General features: G+C 46.5%; 1 protein-coding gene across 1 annotated transcript in view; it reads left to right on the plus strand.

Moving 5' to 3' along the window:
* The first annotated feature begins 2628 nt into the window (after window positions 1–2628).
* Window positions 2629–23458, plus strand: part of canx (calnexin) — a 41368-nt gene continuing 20538 nt past the window's right edge. The window contains exons 1-7 of the mRNA XM_033029726.1: window positions 2629–2753; window positions 10756–10905; window positions 11878–11951; window positions 16855–16913; window positions 18227–18368; window positions 19600–19681; window positions 22300–22492. Coding sequence (XP_032885617.1) covers window positions 2658–2753; window positions 10756–10905; window positions 11878–11951; window positions 16855–16913; window positions 18227–18368; window positions 19600–19681; window positions 22300–22492 — 796 coding nt within the window. The 5' untranslated portion in view covers window positions 2629–2657. The remainder of the gene's footprint in view (window positions 2754–10755; window positions 10906–11877; window positions 11952–16854; window positions 16914–18226; window positions 18369–19599; window positions 19682–22299; window positions 22493–23458) is intronic.

The raw sequence follows: 23458 nt of genomic DNA on the forward strand, positions 1-23458 counted from the left end.
ATTCTGTTCTATTCTGTTCTGTAGTTTTTTGCACAATCTGCAGGCATTGCCACTTTCATTTCACTGCACATCTTGTATGTGTATGTGACCAGGGGCGGAAATCCTGGGGGGGGCCAGGTGGGACACGTCCCCCCTCTGTTTTGAGAGGTGGGGGACGTCCCCCCCCATTTTTTGTAATCCCGGATTTTAAAACCCGGTGAAATCTCTGCTTTCCGCGAGACAGTGGGGGTGAGACTGCTGATCGAGGGCGCCGATTGGACGAGAGAGACGTCAGTCAGCAGGCAATAGGGGCGGGACATGATGATTCAGCGCGGTGATTGGAGGAGGGAGACGTGGCACAGACCTGCGCCTCATCCGCAGCCAGGATAAATCCAGGCCGGCTTACCCGAGTGCCCCCCCCCTTTCCCCCCCATCCCCCTATGCCATGGGGTGGCCAGAGACGTCGGGAGTCAGACGGGAGTTGTACCTCCAGGCCCACAGCCAGCGCAGAGAAGCAGCGCTAAACCCAGCTCAACTCTGCCTGTCCCGCCAGGTTAACCTACAGCCCTCCCTGGACTTGTAGGTATGTTGCAACGCCTACCTGAAGGTCACTGAAAATCTGTCCCAGCCCGTGTGCGCGATTTTGGCGCCGTTTAGAGGGGGGCGGGTTTAAAACGCGATTTTCCCTAGGCTGTTCAAACCGAGCTTGCTCAGCCTAGTTAATTATTAACGAAAAATCGCTGGAAGATTCCGTGGCTTGAGCTATTATTAGTTTTAAGGGCTTTATTTACTTGTTATAGTAGGTTAAAAATTAACCTCTAAACCCCCGACAGCCGACAACGGGCTGGATCTCATACAGGGGACAACAGAAGGTAGCCTGTTTATTTTTACATTAAAAAGGGCTTCTTAAGATCCCTTTATACAAAGTTTAATGTTGCGAGTAGCTATTTTGGGCCCATTATATCCCGCATTTTTTTTTCTGGGCATTTGGGGGCACAAATCTACCGCAATGTGAACGTTCTAAACCAGCGCAGCCACTTGCAAGCTGATTTAAATGCCATTAATTTACAGCAATTGAACACTAAATTCCTTCCATTTGGCCTATAAATTAATGTAAATGAGATTTAAAAATCATGTTTTATTGTGAATTCTTTGTGAATATTATTTGGACACTTAGGCTATTTAAAAATGTTAATCATTTCTTAAGAAATGGATAGATGTTTAGATCTGGTAATTGAGTTTTGTAATTAGCTACAATTGGGTAACTAACTAATTATATGCTTTAATTTCAGGTCATCCAAGTAAGATTATTTTATATTTGTTTCAGAATGCTTCAATCTATAATAACTGAAAATTTCATTCAGTTCTCTTAATTTTTAAGAATGTTATGGGCTTTTGACTGTCCTCGATCACAGCTTTTTTGTTATGTCCATAGAAAATCAATAGGGAACAAGATGCTAATTTCCGAGTATGAAAATGGCCATAATTTTTTAAATACTTGATATGAAAGTGAATTAGGTGTCAAATTAAACTTCTTTTTATGCTTTATCTGATGGGATAAATTGCAGACTTGATTTTTAAAATCTCAAAATTTTGTAACATTGCTAGGACTTGCGGGAAATATGGCCCAGGTTTACAGCCAGCGCGGAAAAGCAGCGCTGGTGTCCCATCAGTGCAGACAGGGCTGCAGGTTAACCCGGCGAGACAGGCAGAGTTGAGCTGCATTTAGCGCTGGATTGAGCCTCCGAAGCCTCGCTTGTGTTTGTGAGTGGGCGCATGCGCGAGCAGCCGCCAAGAAATTGTGTGCCCCCTGTCCCCTCCATATTTTGATAGCGATTTCCATGCCTGTATGTGACAAATAAACGTGACTTGACTTGAGTTGTACAGGGCCCTGGTGAGACCACAGCTGAAGCATTGTGTGCAGTTTTGGTCTCCTAATTTGAGGAAGGACATTATTGCTATTGAGGGAGTGCAGCGTAGGTTCACCAGGTTAATTCCCAGGATGGCGGGATTGACAGATGATGAAAGAATGGATCGACTGGGCACTGGAATTTAGAATTTACTCTTGTCTATAACATTGTCTATCTAAATGTTATAGTCCCTGCCTCAACTTTCTCCTCTGGAAGCTCGTTCCATATACCCACCATCCTCTGTATAGAAAAAGTTAAACCTATATCCTCTGGTTTTTGATTGCCGTCCACTCACAACGCGACTCACATGCGCCGCCGGCCGCCCTTCCTGACGCTTCTAGCACATTCTGACGATTCTAGCACATTCTGCAGCCCGCCTCTGACAACTGCTGACTCACGATTGGCTCCCCCTCCATCCAATGCCATGGTAACCGCCCCCTCATTGGCTGGAAGTCCACGTGTTCCCCTCCAGTCCCGTCACTTGATTGGCTGTCGGGTCACGCGGTTTCCCCTCCTGCTCCTCCCATTGGCATGATAGCCGTCTCCTGATTGGCTGTGGTTGAGCACGTGGTGACCCTCCTCCCCGGCCCTCCCCCCACGCTGCCGGCTCGCTCCCGCTTCCTCATCGCCGCTCTGCCAATCAGCGGCCTCCACGAGGGAAGCGGCGCGCGCTCCGAGCCAAGTGGGCGGGAACCATTCTGAGTGACGGCCGCTCCAGCCAACCAGAGGCGTGCGAGCGCCAGCAGCCGGCCGCCCCGGCCAATCGGAATGAGCCGGCGTGAGGGTGGGGGGGTTGGGCTACAGGTGGCGGCGGCTTCCCAGGGTCACGTGAGTGGAGCAGCGGCGAGCACCCAGGAGCGGACGGTGAGTGGAGACGCCCGGTGGGGTCTTACCCTAAGGGGGTTAATGGTCAGGTCCCCCCGCCCCAGCGTGTTCCCCAGTCATGGGCCGCGCTCTGGGCAGCGCGATTGCACCATGCGGCCTGGGCTGCCTGGTCTGTCCGTGACCGTGAGGCAGGTCGGCGCAGTGCAGGCTTGTCACGATCCCACTTGTACAGCAGGCCTCTTGCTTATGAAGGCTTGGTGCCTGTACTATAAGTCTGAGCATGTGGTTTACTTAGGCCAAAACCAGGCTTCAATCCTCACCTTCCACGGTCGACTTTCATTGCAGCAGTTGTCTTTTGGTGGGGGTGTGTCTATGTATGAAATATTGTGGTCTATTACGAAAATTATTTGTTGCAACATGTCTGGGATGGGTTGTAATTATCTTTTAAATTACTATCTGTTATCTTTGCAAAATGTGACGAATAACTGTGCGAGAAGCCACGAAGCTCCTATTGTAACTCGACCAGAATTTCTGTAGAACATGGATTGGCAATGTTTCAGATCAGGGCCCTCTTCTGAGATGAAGATGCTGGAACTTGGAGCAAAAAAATAACTGGTGGAGGAACTGAGAGGGCCTGGCAGCATCTGGAGGGACAAACTGTAGAACCTGGTTTATACCTCAGATAGACACAAGATGCTGGAGTAACATAGAAAATAGGTGCAGGAGTAGGCCATTCGGCCCTTCGAGCCTGCACCGCCATTCAATATGATCATGGCTGATCATCCAACTCGGTATCCTGTACCTGCCTTCTCTCCATACCCCCTGATCCCTTTAGCCACATCTAACTCCCTCTTAAATATAGCCATTGAACTGGCCTCAACTACCTTCTGTGGCAGAGAATTCCAGAGATTCACCTCTCTGTGTGAAAAATGTTTTCCTCATCTCGGTCCTAAAAGATTTCCCCCTTATTCTTAAACTGTGACCCCTTGTTCTGGACTTCCCCAACATCGGGAACAATCTTCCTGCATCTAGCCTGTCCAACCCCTTAACTCTGGGTCAGGCAGCATCTCTGGAGAAAGGGAATAGGTGATGTTTTGGGTCAGAACCCTTCAGACTGAGGACCGGTTTTCAGTCTGTAGAGGGTTCCAACCCGAAACGTCACCTATTTTAACCAGCGATGTTGCTTGACCTACTGATTTACTTCAGCATTTTGTGACCATCTGAGGTATATAACATTGTGAATGAATTCAATTCTGATGTTAGAAATACTTTGTGGCAGTATTATCAAATGTTTCTGTTCACAGATAATCCCTTCCGATTCAATTAACTTGACTCTGTCCTCAGATTTGCATCGCAAGTACAAAGTTTGGTGTTTCCTGGTCCTAAAGGGCAGGTTGTGAGAAGTTAATACTTTCCACGATGTGTGCCTCCAGTCCCACTGGGATTTCTATGCTCTGGCCTTGTCATCAGACCTAAACCTAATTACTTCACCTTAGCCATGTCTTCACATGCCCAAAAGTCCCAGTGTTGGAGTATCTCAGCGGGTCAGGCAGCATCTCTGGAGAACACGGATAAATTATGTTTTGTGCAGGACCCTTCTTCACAATGATTGTAGGGGGGGGGGGGGGTGAAAGCTGATATAGTGGGGGGGAGTACGACAGGACAAAGCGTGGCAAGTGATAGGTGAATACAAGTGTGGGGCTGATTGGCAGATGGTATAAAGACCAGAAATGAAAAGGAGACAAGGTTGTGAGGTATGGTGAGAAGAGGCATGAATTGTGAAACCAGAGGAATGGATGTGGGGACATGAGGAAATGGAGTTAAAATTTAAAAATTCAGTGTTCTTACTGTTGGGTTCTCTAGTTGGTGATAGGCAACTGAACCATCCTTTATCCAACTAGATAATAATAATAATAATAATAATAATACATTTTATTTATTGGGCGCCTTTCAGACATCTCAAGGACACCTTACATAGGTTAACTGGAAATATAAACATATAATCAGAATAAAATAAATAATAAAGACATCACAGAAACACAAATTAAAAACAGAATTCAGTCCAAAAATCAAAAACACTATGTGAAGAGAGAGCAGCGGCAGCTAAAGCGCGCCAGCGTCCACTCTCCCTTCACGGCAGCCATCTTGGACAAAGACTAACAGGATTACTTACAGACAAAAAATCATCCCCCCACAATGGATACCACTGTGGGGGAAGGCACAATGTCCAGTCCCTAGCCCAAGTTCACCCCAAAGTCAGGCCTATTGAGGCCACCGCAATTGCCTCTACGGAGGCCCGATGTTCCTGGCCGTTCTCACTGGGTGGTCTTGCCCCGGCGTCGGGAGAGTTCTCTCAGCGGCTGGGCCACCTGGAACGGCCGCTCTCTAGCTGGAGACCGCGGCTTCCGAAGCCGACAAGGCTGCGCCGATTTGGAGCTCCCAGGCTCCCGATGTTGAAATCGGCTCCGCTCCGCAGCCCGGAGGTGTTGAACACGGCGGTCTCAGCTCACCAGAGCTCCAGCACGGCGACCCAGGCAAGGCATCGCCCGCTCCGCTCCGCAATAGCGCTCCAGCGCTGTGCCGCCACCGAGGCCGAGGTGCTGGGCGGTCCCCGCCAGGAAACGGCGCTCCAAGCCCGCAGGTAGGCCACGAGGACGGGTCGATGAGCAGCCCGGAGAAAAAGCTGCCTCACCGACCAGGTAGGGACCTAGAAGTAAAATTAACCCCTACCCCCCACATTAAAAAGTCCATACCCCCTACGGACAAAAAACAGGACTCACTAAAAACTTTTTTAAAAAAGCGAATTAAAACGGACGGCTGCTGGCTAGCAGCCGTTCCCCAAGATGGCTCCTCCTCCTAGAGAGTGGTCCTGACCTACCAGCGGAAGCAGTATGCCTGCAGTTCCTTAGCTCAATGGTTTCTCCTCTCAATTTCCCTGTCTCTTTCTTCCTTTCTAAAACCCTCTTCTTTGACCGTGCGTTTGGTCATATTTCCCAAATAACTTGTTTTGCTAAAGCACGTTTTGTCACATGAGGCAAATTTCTGAAGGGTCTACTTAATGTTGCTTTCTTTTATTGTTAAATGGTACATGGTCTTAAACCCAATATTGGCTAGATGTTCATGAATCAAATGTGATATTTAATAGTAACTAAATTTTCTTATTTTCTGATTTCTTTATCACTGTCCCACTGAGTCAGACAGAACAAAAAGTGCTTTCAAAGAAACGATTATGCTGAACTTCCTATTTGGAGGAATTGGGTTTGGAAAGCGTCGCTTCATGGAGCAGCGGGAGTGGTTCCTTTCCAAAAGCCTAATCAAATTGTTGGCACTGGGATAATGGAACCAATGGGGTGACCCATGGAGCAAGTCGGAGGACTTAGACGAGCGACATTTTGGGTTTCAAGAAAGGTCCCGATCTGATATGTTACCTATCCATGTTCTTCAGAGATGCTGCCTGACCCACTGAGTTACTCCAGCACTTTGTGTTCTATGCAACATTGCAGCATCTGCAGTTCCTTGTAGTTTGCGGGGCAAGCCCAGTGGGACTGATGCTATCTTGTGGGTGTTGTCTCTGAGACACAAGCCAGGACAACAATTGAAGTACGGCAACTGGATTAGTTTAGTTTATTGTCACGTGTACCAAGGTATAGCGAAAAACATTTTGTTGCGTGCTATCCAGTCAGCAGGACTATACATGATTACAATCAAGCAGTCCAAAGTGTACAGGCACAGGATAAAGGGAATAACCGTATAAGGTGAAGTCCAATTAAACATAGTCTGAGAGTCTCCAATGAGGTAGATGGGAGGTCAGGGCCGATCTCTAGTAGGTGAGAGGACGGTTCAGTTGCCTGATAACAGCTTGGATGAAACTCTCTGAATTTGGAGATGTGCGTTATTGCACTTTTGTGCCTCTTGCCTGATGGGAGAGGGGAGAAGAGGAGGTGACTGGGGTATGATTGGTCCTTGGTTATGCTAGTGGCCTTGCCGAGGCAGCATGATGTGTTGATGGAGTCAATGGAAGGGAGGTTGGTATGCGTGATGGTCTGGGCTGCGTCAACAACTCTGCGATTTCCTGTGGTCTAGGATGGAGCTAGACCACAGTTGGGCTGTGTGTAATTTTGGAGAACAGAGGAGAGATTTTCAGGCTGTTTCTTGACCAGAGCAGATGTAGTTGCTGGAAACATGCCTCATTTCTCTTGTTGCAGAAAAGAAATGGCTGAGACTTCAACCAGAATAAGTGTTCAATTATATGAATGTGGAGAAACTCGCTTTACTGGTAGATGTGTTGCAGACTAAGTATTGTAGGTACACTTGGCAATAATAAACCTAAACCTAGTAACTTTAGGTTAACCCTAGTAACTTTAGGTTAACTAGGTGACTGGGTTAACATATAGACAATAGAAAATAGGTGCAGGGGTAGACCATTCGGCCCTTCGAGCCAGCACCGCCATTCAATGTGATCATGGCCGATCATCCCTGATCAGTACCCCGTTCCTGCCTTCTCCCCATATCCCCTGACTCCGTATCCGCTACCCCTATCTAGCCCTCTCTTAGAAACTTAGAAAATAGGTGCAGGAGTAGGCCATTCGGCCGTTCGAGCCTGCACCGCCATTCAATATGATCATGGCTGATCATCCAACTCAGTATCCTGTACCTGCCTTCTCTCCATACCCCCTGATCCCTTTAGCAACAAGGGCCACATCTAGCTCCCTCTTAAATATAGCCAATGAACTGGCCTCAACTACCTTCTGTGGCAGAGAATTCCAGAGATTCACCACCCTCTGTGTGAAAAATGTTTTCCTCATCTCGGTCCTAAAAGATTTCCCCCTTATCCTTAAACTGACCCCTTGTTCTGAACTTCCCCAACATCGGGAACAATCTTCCTGCATCCAGCCTGTCCAACCCCTTAAGAATTTTGTACGTTTCTATAAGATCCCCCATCATATAATGAGTGTATGACAGCACTGGGCCTGTACTCGCTGGAGTTTCGAAGAATGAGGGAGAGTCTCATTGAAACTTAACAAATAGTGAAAGGCCTGGATAGAGTGGATGCTGAGAGGATGTTTCCACTAGTGGGAGAGTCTAGGACCAAAGGGCGTAGTCTCAGAATAAAAGGGAAGACCTTTAGAAAGGAGACAAGGAAGAATTTTTCAGTCGTGTGAATCTATGGAATTCATTGCCACAGAAGGCTGTGGAGGCCAAGTCAATGGGTATTTGTAAGATGAAGATTGACACATACTTGATTACTACGGTGTCAGGTGTTATGGGGAGAAGGCAGGAGAATAGGGTTGAGAGTGAAAGACAGATTAGCCATGATTGAATAGTGTCGTAGACTTGATGTGCTGAATGGTGTAATTCTGGTCCTATAACATATGAGCAATTTAAACGTTACTTTGGAAATTGTCAAGCAGAAAGTCTTTTGCAAAAAAAGTCAAGGGAAAATGTCATTTCTATAAATCCTACTGGGAGTAATCAGATACCATTGTCTCTAAAGAACACATCTGCTACTTTAATGGTGGAAGGCCATGGAAATGGGCAAGCATTCGCTTTTATCGACACTTGTGCAACCATGCTCAATTATACAGTGTAACACACCGCCTTTAGAGTTGCAGTACCACAAATTAACTAATAGCCTTTTTTTAAATCTCACAGAGGACAAAAAGTTTTATTACAAGTCTGACATTCTCTAGCCCCTTTCCCCATTGACCCAATTGTTTTTCCAGCGTAATTTTCTATAACATGAGCTTTCTTGGGAATGCAACTATTGCTTTTGAAGGTTTTGTATCTTCTGTTTGGTAGTGAGAAGAGAAGACCAGGGTGTGAGTGGTCCTTGATTATGTTGGCTGCTTTCCGGAGGAAACGTGAAGTGTAGATGGTCGATGGTGGGGACTCTTCTTTAGACTTGAGATACAACGTGGAAAGAGGCCCACCAAACCAGCCATCATTCAGTACGCTAGCACTATCCTACACACTATGGACATTTTACAATTTTTAACGAAGCCAACCTACAAACCTGTATGTCTTTGGAATGTTGGAGGAAACTGGAGTACACAGAGAAAACCCACGCGGTCAAAGGGAGACAGTACCCGTAGTCAGGATCGAACCCGGGTCTCTGCTGCTGTAAGGCAGCAGCTCTACCACTACGCCACCGTACAGCCCCTTTGATGGTCTGTGTGATTGCCCAGGCTGTATCCATGACTCGCTGCAATTTTTTAACGGTCTTGAGCAGATGTCTTCCCAAACCAATAGGATGCTTGTCATGTTTACAAAGGCACGGGTCCACCATCGAATTCCAGCAGCTAGTGCCTCCTTTAATCCGGACAAAGCTTCTGTGCCCTCTGCCGGATGGTAGTGGGAGAAGAAGGAATGACCGGCGTGGGAGAAGTCTTCGATTGTTTTGGCTGCTTTCCCAAGGCAGTGAAATGGAGTTGGTGGTGGGGAGTCTGGTCTGTGTGATGGACTGGGCCACATTCTCAACTCTGCGATTTCTTGCAGTCTTAGGAAGAACTGTTCCCAGAGCAAGCTGAGATGCAACCCGACAGTATACTTTCTACGGTCAAATTTTGTCTCCTGAGGAAGTAGACATGTTGGTGAGCTGCCTTGGATGTTGCATCAACGTGGTTGGTCCACGACAGATCATTCGTAATGTTTATGCCAAGAAACTGAATTTCCTCATTTTCCTAGTAGTTGGATTTACAATAAAACCTGCATTTGAATTAGGAAAGATTTTTTAATTAGAAATTCTTCTTCGTCAATTCCAGCTGATAAGGATGGTGCAGTGGGGGAGTAGCTGCTTTACAGCGTCAAAAACCTAGGCTCGATACTGACCATGGGTGCTGTTTGTACGTTTTCCCTGTGACCACATGGGTTTTCTTCGGGTTCTCCCATTCCCTCCCACATTCCAAAGATGTACAGGTTTGTAGGTTCATTGGCTTTGGTAAAAATTGTGAACTGTCCCCAGTATGTAGGATAGTGCTGATGTACAGGGATTGCTGGACTCGGTGAGCTAATGGTCCTGTTTCTGTGCTTTATGTCTAAAGTCTCACATGTATTCTGGGAGTGAATGGAGATTTTAATCATCTTTTATTTAAGAAAGACACTTTGTTCCCACAGCTTCAGAACTGCTGTTCTTGCTACACGTCTTTAAATACACGTACAGGCACTCCCAGACTTGAGCAAGGGTTGCTTTCCGTGAACCCTTATCTACGCTGATTTTACAAATCAAAATCATCATCCCCATCCGCTGCCTGAAATAACTCAGATTATATTAACTGTCTCGTTGCGTCGGGGCACTTTCTGTGGTGCATGTCCTTCTGGGTAAGCACCACCGCCATAGCCGGCTTGTTTCGGATGTAAACATAAGTGCTCATCGTATGGAAATTGCAAACTGCCTTAATTGCACTGGGGACTGATTGTTTTCATAAGTGCGAGTTTACTTAAGTCACCCATTGCGCAAGTCGGGGAGTATCTGTACTATTTCTCAATGAAAGGTAATGCTGCATCTTACTTTTGATGGCTTGCAGACAATTGCCTTGTCATCATAGATTGTGCAAGGAAGCCACTTGGCCTATGGTCTTTATGTTGGGTCTGAGAGAATTCTCCATTAGTCCTACTGTAGAGATCTTCGCATCAATAAAAAACCTTCTGATAAAACCTTAGCCTGGATACTTCAGCAGAATAGAAACTGGTGTAAAACAAACTACTTCCTCAGGGCAGAAAAAGTTTAGAGGGAAAAAGGACTAGTGTAGATGGTTGGCATGGATGAGTGGGGCCAAAGGGTCTGTAAGATTCTGACTAATGCAAGCAAATAGGACTAGCTCAGGAGGATGTCATGGTGATATGGAAGAATTCGGCTGAAGAGCCTGTATCTGTGCTGTAAAGCTATGACTCTACTGCCTGTCTCTATATACTCTATATATATTTTCAAGTACATGTTACATTTGGGTCTTTCTAACACAAGTAGTCAGCAATCACAAAACAGGAGTTAAAACTAATTGACTTTAGGAGCCAGAAATAAATGAAGGATTGTTGCTTATTTCAGAGCATGGAGCTGAAGCTGTGGTTGGTGCTGGTGCTGGTGTTTGGTGCAGCTGTGATCCGTGCTGAAGATGAAGACGACTTGGTTGAGGATGAGGACGATGAGAGCCCAGTGGAGAGCGAGTCTGAGCCCAGCACTCCGCCCCCTCCCAAGGTGAGCCCCACCCCTCCCACCCGTGCTGTAAAGGGAACATGAGATCCGTTGGACGAACTAACTCACACCAACCATCAACGCTAGTCCTACCTGCCTGCATTTAATCCATATCCCACTAAACTTTTCCTATCCTTGTACATGTCCAAATGTCTCTTAAATGTTGTGATAGTAGCTGCCACATCTACCTCCTCCGGCAGCTTGTTCCATATATACAAATTTGTGTAAAAAAGAAAGTTGCCCTTCAGGTTCCTATCTTTCCCCCGCCTGACCTAAATTTTCCCTATTCTGGACAAGAGACTCTGTGCATTTACCTTCTCTATCCCTCTTATGATTTTGTACACCTCTATAAGATCACCCCTCATCCTTCTGTGCTCTAAGGAATAAAGTCGTACCCTGCTCAATCTCTTCCTATAACTCATGCCGTTGAGTCCTTGTAAATCTTGTCTGTACCCTTTCCAGCTTTATAACAATTTTCCTATAACATGGTGATCCAAACTGGACTACTCTAAATGTGGCCTCACCAACGTCTTATACAACTGCAACATGACCTCCCAACTTTTATACACAATACTCTGATGAAGGCCAATGTGCAACTGAACCATCTAATCACCAACTAGAGAGCGGTCCTAAGCTATTATCTACCTCATTGGAGACCCTTGGACTATCTATTCACAGACGTTACTGGGATTTATCTTGCACTAAACGTTATTCCCTTTATCTCAGATCTTTGGAAGGCTTGATTGTAATCATGTATAGCCTTACCACAACATAAAAGCTTTTCACTGTACCTCTGCACCCGTGACAATAAACTAAATTAAATAATCAACATCTTGCATCACAAAGAGGCTGATCAACTTCTCTCGCATTCCTGCAAAATAGATAATCTGCCGAGGCTATGGTGCTCTTACCTGTACTTGGTAAACGATAAGTTACTAAAGTGTATTTTTCTAACATTTTACTGTTGCCTTACAGGTCACTTACAAAGCCCCTGTTCCAATTGGACGAGCACATTTTGCGGAATCATTTGATAAAGGCACTCTAGAAGGGTAAGGATCTCAGATACCAGTGGTCGGCGTGGACTAGATGGACTGAAGGGCCTGTTTCCATTCTGTATCCCTAAACTCAGCTAAAACTATAGCAAAGATTTGGATTATTACAAATTAGTTTTTATTCAAAATGAACGAGCTCTATTAAAGATGTGAACCATAGAGGCATATAGTATGGAAACGTGCCCTTCGGCCCAATTTATTCATGCCACGTCATCTATCTTTCAGCTTTTTATCTCACCCCCAACCCAGGGCTCGAAATTAACGGTCGCCGATGGCCGCCTAAAGTCCCGCCGGGCAACCTAAAAGCCATGTCATTTTGCCCGGCTTGGCAAGCACCAGGACACCTACCGTTCAACTCTGAGCGGACCCCCCTCTCTATCACTCTCCGTCTCTACCCGCCATCCGTGTGCGGGCTGCCGGTTCTCCGCTCTCCAGCCGCTCCTCATCCACCGGCATGGCCGGCCGCCTTGCACATGGGCACTGCCCTGGCCAGCACATCCTCGGCTGCTCTGCACATGCGCACTGCCACGGCCTGCACATGCGCTCACTGCACATCCTCCCCCTGCACATGCGCACTGCCACAGCCAGCACATCCTCCCCCTGCACATGCACGCAACCACGGCCAGCACATCATCGGCCGCCCTGCACATGCGCACTGCCATAGCAACTGGTCGGCGCCGGGCACTCTCTCCCTCCCTTTGCATTGTGGGAGTTATGGCCGCTATTGCTGTCCGGCCGCTCGCCTCGCCGCGCCCGCTGAAACCCAACACAGAATCACTCCCTGGAGCTGGAGTCAATCCCTGGAGTAACTCTTGCTTGGTTTCCTGGTCCTCCAAAAATATTTGAAATGGAATTTAAACTGGGGGTGATGGAGGGTGCACTTAAGCAAATAAGGGTTCTTGGGGTAAAAAGAGCTACCTTAAATTTAGTTGTGTCTGGTTGGGTAACAATGGTAGGGTGAAGACTATTCCATGCTTTAATTGTGGGGAAACTCAATGGAGCAGCTAGCATCTCTGGATAGAAGAAGGTAGAGAAAAGTGCTGGAGAAACTCAGTGGGTGTGGCAGCATCTATGGAGCGAAGGAAATGGGCAACGTTTCGGGCTGAAACCCTTCTACAGACTGATGCAGGGTGGGGGGGGGGGGGGGGGGGGGGGAGCGGGAAGAAGAAAGGGAACCAGAGGGCTGAGGGAGAGCTGAGAAGGGGTGGAGACAGCAAGGGCTACCGGAAATTGGAGAAGTCAATGTTCAGGCCACCGGAATCCAGACTGCCCAAGCGGAATATGAGGTGCTGCTCCTCCAGTTTCCGGTGGTGCTCACTCTGGCAATGGAGGATGCCCAGGACACAAAGGTCGGATTCAGAATGGGAGGGGGAGTTGAAGTGCTGAGCCACAGGGAGATCAGGTTGGTTAAAGCGGACCGAGCGGAGGTGTTCGGCGAAACAATCGCTAAGCCTACGCTTGGTCTCACCGATGTAAATCAGCTGACATCTAGAGCAGTGGGTGCAATAGATGAGGTTGGAGGAGATGCAGGTAAACCTCTGTCGCACCTGGAACAACTGCTTAGGTCCTTGAATGGAGTCGAGGGGGGAGGTAAAGCGACACGTGTAGCATCTCTTGCGGTTGCTAGGGAAAGTGCCCGGGGAGGGGGTGGTACGGGTGGGAAGGGAAGAATTGACCAGGGAGTTACGGAGGGAGTGGTCTTTGCGGAAAGCAGACAGGGGTGGTGATGGGAAGATGTAGCGAGTAGTGGGGTCACGTTGGAGGTGGCGAAAATGACGGAGGACTATCTGTTGTATGTGAAGGCTAGTGGGGTGGAAGGTGAGGACTAGGGGGACTCTGCCCTTGTTCCGAGTGGGGGGATGGGGAGAGAGCAGCGTTGCAGGTTATTCATGAGACCCTGGTGAGAGCCTCATCTATGGTAGGGGAGGGGAACCATAGAAGAATTCCCTGAAGAATGAGGACATTTCCGATGCTCTGGTGTGGAACACCTCATCCTGGGAGCAGATGCGGCGTAGACGGAGGAATTGGGAGTAGGGGATGGAATCCTTACAGGAAGCAGGGTGGGAAGAAGTGTAGTCTAGATAGCCATGGGAGTCAGTGGGTTTATAGTGGATGTCAGTCAAAAGTCTATCACCTGCGATGGAGATAGTGAGGTCAAGAAATGGTAGGGAAATGTCGGAAATGGTCCAGATGTATTTGAGTGCTGGATGGAAGTTAGTGGCGAAGCTGATGAAGTTAGTGAGTTGTGTGAGGGTGCAGGAGGTAGCACCAATGCAATCGTCGATGTAGCGGAGGTAGAGGTCAGGGATGGGGCCCTGGTACGTCTCGAACAAGGATTGTTCGACGTACCCTACAAAGAGGCAGGCATAGCTGGGGCCCATGCGTGTGCCCATAGCTACGCCTTGTGTTTGGAGGAAATGGGAGGAGTCAAAAGAAAAGTTATTGAGGATAGACTTTTGACCGACATCCACTATAAACCCATGGCTATCGAGACAACACTTCTTCCCACCCTGCTTCCCAGGTGCTTTCCGAGGGTTCACCCCCCTGATGGATCTTCTGACGTTGGCCTCTGTGACTGAAATCCATCACGACGAATGGGGGCTTGGGAAGGCACATCAGTGTTCTCCCTATCAAAGCGTGCGTAAAACTAATTGAGCTCGTCAGGGAGTGATGCTTCGCTGATAATTGCGCTGCCTCCTGATTTCGCCTTGTAGGAGATGATGGCATTCAAGCCCTGCCACGGTTGCCAAACATCCATCTCATCCTCCAGCCTGGAGCAGAAGTCCCTTTTGGCTGTTTTGATGGCCTTACCAAGGTCGTATCTGGACTTCTTGTAGACCTCTGTATCTCCAGACCTGAATGCCCGGTATCTGGACTTCAGAAGAATGCGGATCTCATGGTTCATCCAAGGTTTCTGGTTAGGAAACACTCGGAAGGTTTTTGTTGGGATGCAGTCCTCTACGCATTTCTTTATGAAGTCTGTAACGACTGTGGCGTATTCATTCAGGTCTGTTGCCGAGTCCCTGAACATTGCCCAGTCTACAGACTCCAAACAGTCCTGGAGTTGTTCCTCTGCCCCCCCCCCCCCCCCCCCAACCAGGTCTGTGCAGTCCTCACCTCTGGGGGTGTGTTCTCCAATTGCTGCCTGTAGGCAGGAAGAAGCAGCACTTCAGTATGGTCGGATTTACCGAAGTGAGGGCGAGGGATACAGCGATAGGCGTCTTTGATGGCCGTGTAGCAGTGGTCGAGTGTGTTTGGTCCTCTGGTGCTGCAGGAGACATGTTGGTGGGAGTTAGGGAGCGATTTCTTGAGGTTGGCTTTGTTGAAGTCCCCGGCTATGGTGGTAAACGCCTTGGTTATTGCGAACCTGCGCTTGGTCTCACCGAGGTTGATCATACGCTGAATAATCCAACCACATTTTTGTTTGGAAGTGGAGAGAAATAATAGAAATTGCATTCATTGCAACGTGTAAAAAGAGTTGAGATACTGTATTATAATTTTGCTGCATGTCATTGTGGTATATATCATGTCTTGATTGAGAACATGTTTAGTTTGTGACTTTATTTGAAGCAGAAATAATATGTGAATGCTTCATTGAGCATAATTCCGACTGGTAACTACGCACTTCGTCTGAGCACATTATCGCACGCATCATGCAAGCTGTCTTAGATGACCACCTAAACTGTCATTTGGCAACCTAAAAAACTGCCTAGGTTGCCTGATTGGCAACAGAGAAAAAAAGTTAAGTGAGAGCCCTGCAACCCCTGCAATCAGTCTGCAGCAGGGTCCTGACCTGAAACATCACCTATCCACGTTCTCCAGAGATGCTGCCTGACCCGCTGAGTTACTCCAGCAGTTTGTGTCCCTTTGTGTATTATCCAGCATTTGCAGTTACATGTTTCTAAATACATTTAAACTTTGTTTTGCATGTAATTTAATAAAAGCATATTATACATACGCACAATCATACTTAAGTACAAGAGTGACATGTTTGTTGTGTAAGAATAGTATATTTCTTCTGCAGCGGTACATGAGTTGCTGTGTTTCCGACACCATCTTAAAATCATAGCCATACAGCATGGAAACGGGGTATTAGGCCCAACTTGTTCATGCCGACCAAGATGCCCCATCTATGCTTGTCTTGCCTTCCTGTGTTTGGCCTATATCCCTCTAAATCTATCCTATCCATGTACCTGTGTCGTTTAAATGCTGTTATCGTACCTGCCTCAGCTACTTCTGGCAGATCATTCCATATACCCACCACCCTCTGATTGTAGGTATGACCTCCCCCCCGCCCCCACTCCCCTTTACATTCTCGTCCCCACCACCACTTTCCTGACCCATAATGTAGACAAAAAATGCACCCATTCCCACTATCCACCCTTCCACCCATCTCCCTCCGGCTTTACATTTCATAACCTCTTCTCTGCTCATCTGACACCCTTTTGTCTCCTTTTCACCTCCGGCCTTTGTCACTTTTTTCACCCATCTGCCAATGACCCTCAAAGTGTCTTTTAAATGTTGGTGGCAATAAATTAATACATCTATACACGCTGTATGACTCTGACTCTATAGTAGGATCTTTTACCACTAATAAAACTGACGTTGAACGGCACTTCCAAAAATTACTTGCGGACATTAGCGCTCCTTTAGTGTTGAATCTGCCGTAGATTTTGTATTTTGATTCCTTCAGTAGAACTTGCTGTCACTTTCCTACAGTGGAAGTTTGGGTTTGTACTAAATTTAACCAACACAGTTTGCAAGCAGTGGGGGGAACTCTTAATCCTGACGACTGATTATAACCGTTGAGTCTTCAATGTTCCAGAAGAATAAAGTTGTCTTGTTTAATTTTGAGATGGTGTTACTTTTGACGCAACTGACCGATATGTTTGCTCTGCAGCTGGGTCCGATCCAAAGCCAAAAAAGAAGACACTGATGAAGATATTGCAAAATATGATGGTGAGATCACTTTCTCTCAACTTTAAACATCTGTACCAAATTTAAAGAAATGCGCTTTGTTCATTTGTTGTGTAGTTGGCAACCAGTTGGTAACAGGGTAGCACAGTGCTGTGAGGTACTGCCTCACAGTGCCAGAGACCTGGATTAGATCCTGACCCGGGTGCTGTACAAATTTTGCACGTTCTCCCTGTGACCGCATGGGTTTTCTTCGGGTGCTTCGGTTTCCTCCCACATCCCGGACGTACAGGTTTGTAGGTTATTTAGTATGGGGTGAGCGCTGATCTGCATGGAATCGGTTGGCCGAAGAGCTGGTTCCACGTCCTATCTCTAAAGTCTGAAGGAGTTTTGAGGTGAGTTTCCACTTGGATTTGCTGTGGATAAGAGATCAGACCCTTGCAAACCCCAAGATTACGATAGATGGGGAAACACAGAACTGAACATAGAGCATACAACAGTACAGAACACGAACAGACTAACGCAAAATGTCCGTGCTAGACATGATGCCATATCTAACTAATCTCCTCTGCCTGTACGTGATCTGTATCCCTTCATCTATATCCATAAGCTTAAATGCCACTATTGTATCTGTCTGCACCCCTGGCAGCACATTCCAGGCGCTCACTACCACCTGTGTTTTAAAAAAATATATACATTTCCCTGCCTATCTCCTTTAAACTTCTCCCCTCTCACCTTCAGCAATTCCCTCTAGTCTTCAACATTTCCACATTGGGGGAAAAAAGTTCCGAAAAAGGCACAGTGCTGGAGTAACTGAGTGAATCAGGCAGCATCTCTGGCAAATATGGATGGGTGAAATTTGTGGCCAGGGCATTTCCTCAGACTCTCCTCAAGTTCATGTCAGAGTGATACAGTGTGGAAACAGACCCTTCAGCCCGACTTTCTCACGCTGACCATCATGCCCCGTGTACACTAGTCCCACCTGCCTGCTCTTGGCCCATATCCCTCGAAACCTATCCTAACTATGTACCTGTCTAAATGTTTATTAAACATTGCGATAGTACCTGCAAATCATAGGGGCAGAAGTAGACCATTCGGTCCATTGAGTCTACTTTGCCATTCAATCATGGCTGATCTATCTTTCCCTCTCAACCCGATTCTCCTGCCTTCTGCCCATAACCCCTGACACTGTTACTGTTCAAGAGTCTATCAATCTCTGCCTTTATAAATACCCAATGCCAAGTCACAGCACTTTGTCCTTTAGTGTATTAATCAGCATCAGTAGTTTTTTGTTTCTGCATTATGTAAAAGGTGATTATAAAGATCGATGCATAAAATAGATATGTTTTGTTTTTCAGGGAAATGGGAAGTAGAAGAAATGAAAGACACCAAACTCGAGGGAGATAAAGGACTCGTTCTCAAAACTCGTGCAAAGCATCATGCCATCGCATCTTCTTTGGACCACCCGTTTGTCTTTGACGATAAGCCACTATTTCTTCAGTAAGTATCTCGCTATTGTGCAAGTCTTGCCTTGTGGACAGCAAGTAAGTTCATAAGCATTAGGAGCAGAATTAGATCATTTGGCTCATCGAGTCTACCCCGCCATTCAATCATGGCTGATCTATTTTTCTCTCACCCCAATTCTCCTGCCTTTTCCCCATAGCCCCTGATACCCGTACTAATCAACAATCTCTCAATCTCCTCCTTAAAAATGCCAAATGGCTTGGCCTCCACCGCCATCTGTGGCAATGAATTCCTCAGATTCGCCACCCTTTGACTAAATAAATTCCTCCTTGTTTTTCTAAAGAATGTTCTTTTATTCTGAGTCTGTGCCCTCCGGTCCTAGACCCTCACACTAGTGGAAACATCCTCCACATTCGCTCTACCCATGCCCTTCACTTTCACTATGAGAGTAAGAATTTCATGATTCCAGTGCATATGCAGTCTGGTACAAATAAACAGTCCTGAACACGTGTAAATTATCACTTTCTCTTTTCAATCTTCCTTTTAGTGAGGCATTCATCCACCCTTCCTCGCACTTGACCCAAGTGGGTACTGGGAAAATCTGTAAACTCCATACAGACCGCAACCGTGGTCAGGATCAAACCTAGGTCTCTGACGTTGTGAGGCAACAAATCTAGCACTGCGCCACTGTTTTGCTCAAAGTTGCTGACCTAAGCCTGCTCGCATTTGGCCCAGTTCCTTCCAAACTTTTCTTGTCCATGTCTGTCCCAGTATCTTTTAAATGTCATAATTGTACCCGCCTCTACCTCTTCCTCCAACTAGCCGTTGGGCGTTACCTGGGAGTTTTATTTTAGTGATGTTTTAATGAGGTGCAGCTCATCGGTAGAGTTGCTGCCTCACTGCTCCAGAGACCCAGGTTCAATCCTGTCTGCAGGTGTTGTCTGTACGAAGTTTGTACAATCTCCCTGTGACCGTGTGGGTTTCATACGGATACCACCGGGTTCCCACCCACACTTCAAAGACCCGCAAGTTTGTAGTTTAATTGGCTCCTGTAAATTGTCCCTAGGGTGTAGGATCGAACTAGTGTATGAGTGATCGCTGGTCAGCATGAACTCTTGGGCCAAAGGGCCTGTATCACTAAACTAAACTTTCCAATATTTCAATTTGATAAAGTGCAGTTCGTGGAAGCTTGTTCATTGTTACAATAAAAAAGATTTTTCAAGGCTTTTATGCTGAGCTAAATTTTACTTTTCTCCAAAAATGTCAGGTATGAAGTGAATTTTCAGAATGGAATTGAATGTGGTGGAGCATACATCAAATTATTGTCAAAAACTAAAGACATGATTCTGGTGAGTGAAATTTATTTGCGATTCATGTCTGAGAATTGCAAAGATTCCTCTTATTTGTATCCTGCCACTTGTGATTTAACAATCTCTTAGATTGCGCATCGACACAAAATGCTGGAGAGAAGGAATGGGTGTTTTGGGTCGAGACCCTTCTTAGATTGCGCAGTGATTGCTTGATTTTTTTCCCAAACTTAATTACCATTCTACAGTCTGATGGAAGACAAATGGTACATTGGCCTTTCCTGCAAGAGGATTGGAATACAAAAATAGGTATTTGCTCTGATCACAAGGGCAATTGTTTCCAATGAACGTTTTGCCACTTGTACCTCGGTACGGTGAAATTCTTTGTTGCATAATATCTTGCAGCAGACTTCACCTAGGCATTACACAGAGAGTCGCCACGTTTCAGGCGCCAACAAGGTTTTTAAAATTCTTAGCACAGTCCTGTCTTCCAGGCAAACCAGGCTTGCCACCGCACATGGCCGCAGGTGGCCCCCTGCCAGGTCCCTCTTTGTTCTCAACAGGCCCCCTCGCAAGATCCTTGGTACTCGGTAGCCCCCCGTAGGGCCCCGTCTTCAAACTTGTAGTTTCAATGGGTTGATAGATTCTAAATGTGTAGGAAGGAACTGCAGTTGCTGGTTTACACCAAGGATAGACACTAGAAAAATAGGTGCAGGAGTAGGTCACTCGGCCCTTCGAGCCAGCACCACATTCAATATGATCACCGCTGATCATCTAAAATCAGTACCTGCTTTTTCCCCATATCACTTGCTTCCTTTAGCCCTAAGAGCTAAATACTGTTTAACTCTCATGAAAACATCCAGTGAATTGTGTCCAATTCCACAGATTCACAACTCTCTGGGTGAAGAAGTTTTTCCTCATCTCATCCTAAATGGCCTGCCCCATATTCTTAAACTGTGACACCTGGTTCTGGCCTCCCCTAACATCGGGAACATTTTTCCTGCATCTAGTCTGTCCAATCCCTTAAGAATTTTATGTTTCTATAAGATTGCCTCTCATCCGTCTAAATTCCAGTAAATACAAGCCCAGTCGACCCATTCTTTCATCATACGTCAGTCCCGCCATCTCGGGAATTAACCTTGTGAACTTGCGCTGAACTCACTCAATGGCAATAATGTCCTTGGATTAGGAGACCAAAATTGCACAAACTACTCCAGGTGTGGTCTCACCAGGGCCCTGTACAACTGTAGTAGGACCTCCTTGTTCCTAAACTCAAATCCTCTCACAATGGAGGCCAACATGCCATAAGATTTTTTCCCCTGCTTGCTTATTTTCAGTGTCTGATGTATAAGCATACCCAGGTCTCATTGCACCTCCCCTTTTCCTAATCTTACCCCATTCAGATAAAAATCTGCCTGCCTGCTCTTGACACCAAAGTGGGTAACCTCACATTTATCCACATTATACTGCATCGGCCCACTCATCCAAGTCACCCTGCAGTCTCATCGCAGCTTACACTGCCACCCAGTTCTGAGTCATCCGCAAACTTGGAGGTGTCACATTTAATTCCCTCGTCGAAATCTGGGGTCCCAGCACCGAGCCTTGCGGCACTCCACTAGTCACTGCCTGCCATTCTAAAAAGGACCTGGTAATTCCTACTCTTTACTTCCTGTCTGCCAACCAGTTCTCTATCCGTGTCAATACCCTACCCCCAATACCATGTGCTCTAATTTTGCACACTAATCTCTTGTGTGGGACCTTGTCAAGTGCTTTTTGAAAGTCCAGATACACCATATCCACTGGCTCTCCCTTATCCATTCTACTTGTTACATCCTCAAAAAACTCCAGAAGATTAGTCAAGTGTGATTTTCCCTTCTTAAATCCATGCTGACTTTGACACTGCTTTCCAAATGCGCTGCTATAACATCTTTAACAATCGACTCGAGCATCTCCCCCCCCCCCCCCCCGCCCCTACCGATGTTAGGGTGACTGATCTATAATTCCCTGTTTTCACTCCCACTTTCTTAAAAAGTTGGATTATATTGGCTACTCTCCAGTCCACAGGAACTGATCCAGAGTCGAGAGAATATTGGAAAATAATTACCAATGCATCGATAATTTCTAGGGCCATCTCCTTGAGTACTCTGGGATGCAGACTATCAGACCCTGGGGATTTATCTGCCTTCAGTCCCTAACACCATTTCCTGACTAATGTAGATTCCCTTCAGTTCCTCCCTCCCACTAGATCCTCAGTCTCCTAGTATTTCTGGGAGAATGTTTGTGTCTTCCTTAGTAAAGACAGAACCAAGTACTCGTTTAACTGTTCTGCCATTTCCTTGTTTCCCCATTATAAATTCACCTGTCTCTGATTAGAAGGGACCTACATTTGTCTTCACTAATCTTTTCCTTTTTACATATCTAAAGAAGCTTTTAGAGTCGGTTTTTATATTCCCCGCAAGCTTTCTTTCATGCTCTTTCTTCCCCCACCCCAATTAATCCCTTTGTCCTCCTCTGTTGAATTCTAAATTTCTCCCAGACCTCTCACACAAACTGCTGGAGTAACTCAGCGGGTCAGGCTGCATCTCTGGAGAAAATAGTTTGGGTGACGTTTCGGATCGGGATTCACGCAGTTTCTAATGTGGTTTGTCATCTTTCCTCAGGAGAAGTTTCATGACAAAACCCCGTATACCATTATGTTTGGTCCAGACAAGTGTGGTGAAGATTACAAACTCCACTTCATCATCAGGCACAAGAACCCCAAAACGGGCGAGGTTGAGGAGAAGCATGCCAAACGTCCTGATGTGGACCTCAAAAGCTACTACACAGATAAGAAGACCCATCTCTACACCCTGGGTATGCACGTCAAGCGCTCTTTTCCCCTCCCACAATAGTCTGGACACAGCCATCACACAAACCAACCTCCCTTCCATTGACTCCATCTACAGTTCACGCTGCCTCGGCAAGGCCACCAGCATAAACATGTGCCAGTCTCACTCCCTCTTCTCCCCTCAACCATCAGGCTAGAAGTGTGAAAGCGCACACCTCCAGATTCAAGGACCTTGTCTTCCCAGCTATTATCAGGCAACTGAACCATCCTCTCACCAACTAGAGTTTAGTCTTGACCTCCCAACCATCTCATTGGAGACCCTCGGACTATCTTTAATCTGACTTTTCTGGACTTTAACTTGCACTAAACATTATTCCCTTTATCCTGTATCTGTACACTGCGGACGGCTCGATTGTAATCATGTATAGTCCTTCCGTTGACGGGTTAGCATGCAACAAAAGATTGATAATAAGCTTTTCATAAGAACAAGAATAATAAGAACAAGCCCCTGCTGCAAGCAACACTCTCACCACTCAGGCATCATAATTCAGCAGCATAACAGGCCTATAAACACAATACACATAGATTAGCTAATAAACAAAAAATAATAACCCCGATTCTAGTGCAAAAAACCCCAAAGTCCTTGGTGCAACTGAGCTATAGTTGAGGTTAGTGTTGTGCAGTGTTCAAATGTCTTTAGACACTTTGGAGACACAGTAGGGACAGTTTTACAACTTGGAATGTGATGGGAAACCGGAGCACCCGGTGAAAACCCACGCAGTCACAGGCTCAGCGAGAACGTACAAACTCCATAGAGACAGCACCCGTGGTCGGGATCGAACCCAGGTCTCTAGCGCTGTAAGGCAGCAATTGGAGGCGTGGGTTTGAATCCCACTTCTGACAACATGTTTTGAAATCACTTAATTACAAAGTGTTAGATGAACCACAAGGCTTTTATTAACACATATGCAGAGAGAATAATATATAGTATC

This window comes from Amblyraja radiata, chromosome 11 (assembly GCF_010909765.2).
Source record: "Amblyraja radiata isolate CabotCenter1 chromosome 11, sAmbRad1.1.pri, whole genome shotgun sequence".
In the NCBI taxonomy this organism is placed as follows: Eukaryota; Metazoa; Chordata; class Chondrichthyes; order Rajiformes; family Rajidae; genus Amblyraja; species Amblyraja radiata.